The sequence below is a fragment of the Trichechus manatus genome, unplaced genomic scaffold, assembly GCF_000243295.1.
Source record: "Trichechus manatus latirostris isolate Lorelei unplaced genomic scaffold, TriManLat1.0 scaffold00128, whole genome shotgun sequence".
Taxonomy (NCBI): Eukaryota; Metazoa; Chordata; class Mammalia; order Sirenia; family Trichechidae; genus Trichechus; species Trichechus manatus.
The window spans coordinates 2,005,856-2,010,167 of NW_004444064.1; the positions used below are offsets into that span (position 1 = coordinate 2,005,856).

At 45.8% G+C, this 4,312-nt stretch overlaps 1 protein-coding gene across 1 annotated transcript in view; it reads right to left on the reverse strand.

Annotated features, from left to right (window-relative positions):
• The window catches only part of PCNT (pericentrin), a 126,854-nt gene that overhangs the window by 35,216 nt on the left and 87,326 nt on the right, over positions 1-4,312 (reverse strand). Inside the window, exon 28 of the mRNA XM_023739100.1 lies at positions 4,130-4,217. Within this exon, the coding sequence (XP_023594868.1) occupies positions 4,130-4,217 (88 nt within the window). The remainder of the gene's footprint in view (positions 1-4,129; positions 4,218-4,312) is intronic.

Genomic DNA, 4,312 nt, shown 5'->3' on the forward strand with positions numbered 1-4,312 from the left:
TGACAACCTGGCACATGTACACATTTCCTTAAACCATACACAATCTCTAAACAAAGACAATTACGAAGTCATACTAGCACCTGATATGATACAATTAACACACATACAACTGAAAATGCACTAGCCCTGTTTACATATTGTATGAGTGAAGCAAACAAAAATACCTGATGCACACACACAAGGAAGAAATACTCATAACACTTACAGTTCTCACTTCTGCAGCTGGTCACGTGGTTGTAACTCGTATTTAGAACTACCTTCTTCCACCACCATATTCCCTTTACCCTCAGCAAGCACCTCAGCTGATCGTGGTTCTTTGCCTGGTTGGGTGACCCAAACCTTCATCCCTGAAGGGTGTGGGCCATTACTAGTCATGGCAGAATTAGGTTGCTGTAGTTTTCTATTGACTTTAATCACAGGGCCTGGTAGTACTAACAGACGTTCTAAGGGATCGTGTGTATTCCAGACTTACTCTTCATTACCCCTATAATATAATAACAATCTCATTTCCCCTTGATAATCAAGATCAATCACACCAGCCACTTTGACTGTTGATCCAAAGGCACGAGGAGCACAAAGAGGCCAGTGGCATTCTTAACTTGAAGTTCAATGGAATCGTTGTGTCTCTTGGTAAGAGTATTCCTTCTTTTGGAACTAAGACATCTAGACCCACAGAGCATAGGGTCACTGAGACAGGAAAGCAAAGATTTTGCAAGTGGCTCACTAGGGATAATAGTGAGTGGTGCCACTCCCATTTCCACCCCTTGATTCTCGAACCCATGAATCCTGGCTGTTGAAGAAATGCCACCATATATTGGTCGCTGGTTTAGGACATATACAGACAGCCTCCTGGAAAATACTGCCCCAACCCTGTAAGGTACTGCAACCTTGCTGGCACTGTAATTGTGTCTTTAAAAGGCCATTCCATCGTTCTATCAAGCCAGCTGCTTGGGGATGATGGAAAACATGGTTTAAGACCAGTGAATTCCATAAGCATGGTAATATTGTTGCACTTCATTTGCTGTGAAGTGAGTCCTTTGATCTCAGGTGATGTGTCAGATACAATGATGGTGGATAAGGCATTCTTTAAGTCCAAGGACGTAATATTGGCAGAATCATTGTGTGCAGAGAAGGCAAATCCATATCCAGAGAAGTGAATATTCCAATAAAAACAAAATGCTGCCCTTTCCATGTGGAAGCAGTCTAAAGTAATCAATCTGCCACCAGGCTGCTGGTCAATCACCTCGAGGAATGGTGCCATACTGAGGACTCAGTGTTGGTCTCTGCTGCAGGCAGACTGGGCACTCAGCAGTGGCTGTAGCCAAGCTGGCTTTGGTGAGTCGAAGTCCATGTTGCTGAACCCATGCATAACCTCCATCCCTGCCGCAATGGCCTCTTTGTTCATAAGCCCATTTGGGAATGACGGGAGTGGTTGGGGAAAGGATGACTGGTTTCCAAAGAATGCGTCACCCTATCCACTTGATTGTTAAAATCCTCCTCTGCTGAGGTCACCCTTTGGTGAGCATTCACATAAGACACAAATATCTTCACTTCTTTAGCCAATTCAGAGAGGCCTATCCACATACCTCTTCCCCATAAATCCTTGTCTCCAATTTTCCAATCATGTTCCTTCCAAGTCCTTGACCATTCAGCCAAACCATTGGCCACAGCCCATGAATCAGTATATAATCGCACATCTGGCCATTTCTCCTTCCAAGCAAAGTGCGCAACCAGGTGCACTGTTCGAAGTTCTGCCCATTGGGAGGATTTCCCTTCACCACTGTCCTTCAGGGAGGTCCCAGAAACGGGCTGTAGTGCTGCTGCTGTCCACTTTCAAGTGGTGCCTGCATATCGCCCAGAACCGTCTGTAAACCAGGCAGGAGTTTTCTCTTCCTCAGTCAACTGATCATAAGGAACTCCCCAAGAGGGCACAGGTTCAGACTAGGACAGGGCAGGTAATACGACAGGAGTGGAGACCATGGGCATTTGGGCCACTTCTCCATGCAACTTATTTTGCCTTTGGGTCCTGCTCTGGCCCCATCTCGTATATACCACATCCATTTAATCATGGAGTGCTCCTGTGCACGTCCAACTTTATGACTCTGTGGGTTGGAAAACACCCAGTTCATGATGGGCAGCTCGGGCCACCTTGGTGGCCCATGGTTAAGTGTTCAATCTTTACTAAGGCCCAGTAACAAGGTGCCAGGTGAAAAGGTAATTTATAGACTGGAAAAAAGTTTTGGGAATGATATATCTGATAAGGGTTTAACATTCAAAATTTATATAAAACTTCTACAACTTAACAACTAGAAGACAATCCAATCAAAAAATGGACAAAGGACTCTAACAAAAGACATTTCACCACAGGATATTCAAATGGCCAACAAGTACATGAAAAGATGCTGAATGTCTTTAGCCATCAGAGAGAGAAAAATCAAAACCACAATGAGATATCACTTCACCACCACGAGGATAGTTAAGATTAATAAAACTAAAACTAGCAAATGTCGGTGAGGATGTGGGGAAACTGGAGTCCTTATCCATTACTAGAGGTAATCCAAAATGGTACCATCACTGTAGAAAGCAGTTTGGCGATTCCTCAAAAAATCAAACATAGAACTACCACGCTGTTGTGTTGTTGTTATGTGCTACCAAGTCGATTTCAACGCATAGTGACCCACGTGACATCGCAGAACTGCCCAACAGTGTTTTCTAGGCTGTAATCGTGACAGTAGCAGACTGTCAGGTCTTTCTCCCATGGAGCTCCTGGGTGGGTTTAAATTGCCAACCTTGTGGTTAGCAGCTGAGCGCTTAACCATTGCACCACCAGGGCTCCTCAGAACTACCATATAACCCAGTAATTCCACTCTGAGGTATATACCCAAGAGACTTGAAAGCAGACACAAACACATACGTGTATGCCGATGTTCACAGCAACACTATTCACAGTAGCCAAAAGGTAGAAACAAACGTCCATCAACAGCTGAATGGATAAACACAATGTGGTCCATCCACACTGAGAACGACTCAGCCAGAAAGGGAAATGAAGTCCTGATACACGCTACAACACGGATGAACCTTGAAAACATTATGCTGAGTGAAATAAGTCAACCAGAAAACGACAAATATCTTATGCTCTCACGTATATGAAACGACAATAGGCAAATGTCTAGAGACCAAAGTTTACTGGTGATTACAGGGGTGGGAGGGAGGGAGACAGAGCAGCCATTGTTTGGGAAGCAATGAGTTTCTGTTTATGGGGATGAGAAACTTGGCATCAATTAAGGGTAATGCTTGTACAACATGACTAATGAAATTGATAACATTAAGTTGAACACCTGAAAACTGCTGAATTGGCAAACGTGTTATATATATTTTTACAACAATAGAAAAGAGAAAAAAATATCCTCTAATTTTAATGAGCTGATGAAAAGTAAACTATTAACTGCAAAGTGCTGGAAACGAATCTGTGTGTCCTGTTTTCTTTACAAGCAGGCACCTGTAAAGGTGTAGGAGCAAGATCAGGCCACATAAGCATCAGGGAGGACAAGGTGCAGCATGAAGCCACCACACACCCGCTGGAGTCCCCGTCTCCGGCATCCTCACCTAGGGAGACGCCGGGAAAGGGCCAGGTGAACCACTGCTTCCACTTCCCCACACATTCTCTGAGCGTTTAGTCTCTCAGACAGACCTCTTGGTGAAGGCTGTCTGCAAAGACCCACCTGGCAGGAGGGCACTTATCTGCAGAGCTAAAAGAGCTTTGTAACACTTGCCCGAGCGGGGCCGAGGCTGACAGGCCACAGAGAGGTGTGCCTGTGGGCATGGCTGAGAAGAGGCTGTCCTGATGGACGAACTGTATCTTGAGTGTTCCTGAACCCGAACTGTAACCTGTTACTTCCCTAATAACCCCCATAATCATGAGTATTGTCTGTGAGTTCTATGCGGCCACTGCAATGAGTTATAATGCTCAGCAGACAAGGAGAAGGTGCAGTGGGAGGGACGGTTGGTGTCAGAATCGGAGAAAGGGGGCATGTCTGACCTCCACCTCATAGGAATCAGCCTTGGACTATTCGTCTTGATCCTCTCGCCCCCTTGTGAAGTTAGAGGAGGTGAGACACCACACTCACACCATTTTTATACTCCCCCAGGTGACGAGGACATCCTCCTCCAGGCATCCAGAGACAGATGTGACGATGCCGCCGCAGCTCTGGGATATGCTGCATGGAGGGACCAGCACGACATGGAAGCCCTGTGGCCCCCCGCCCAGCAGCCCCCCTACGCAGCAGGTGTTCAGCGCTCACTCTGAGGTGTG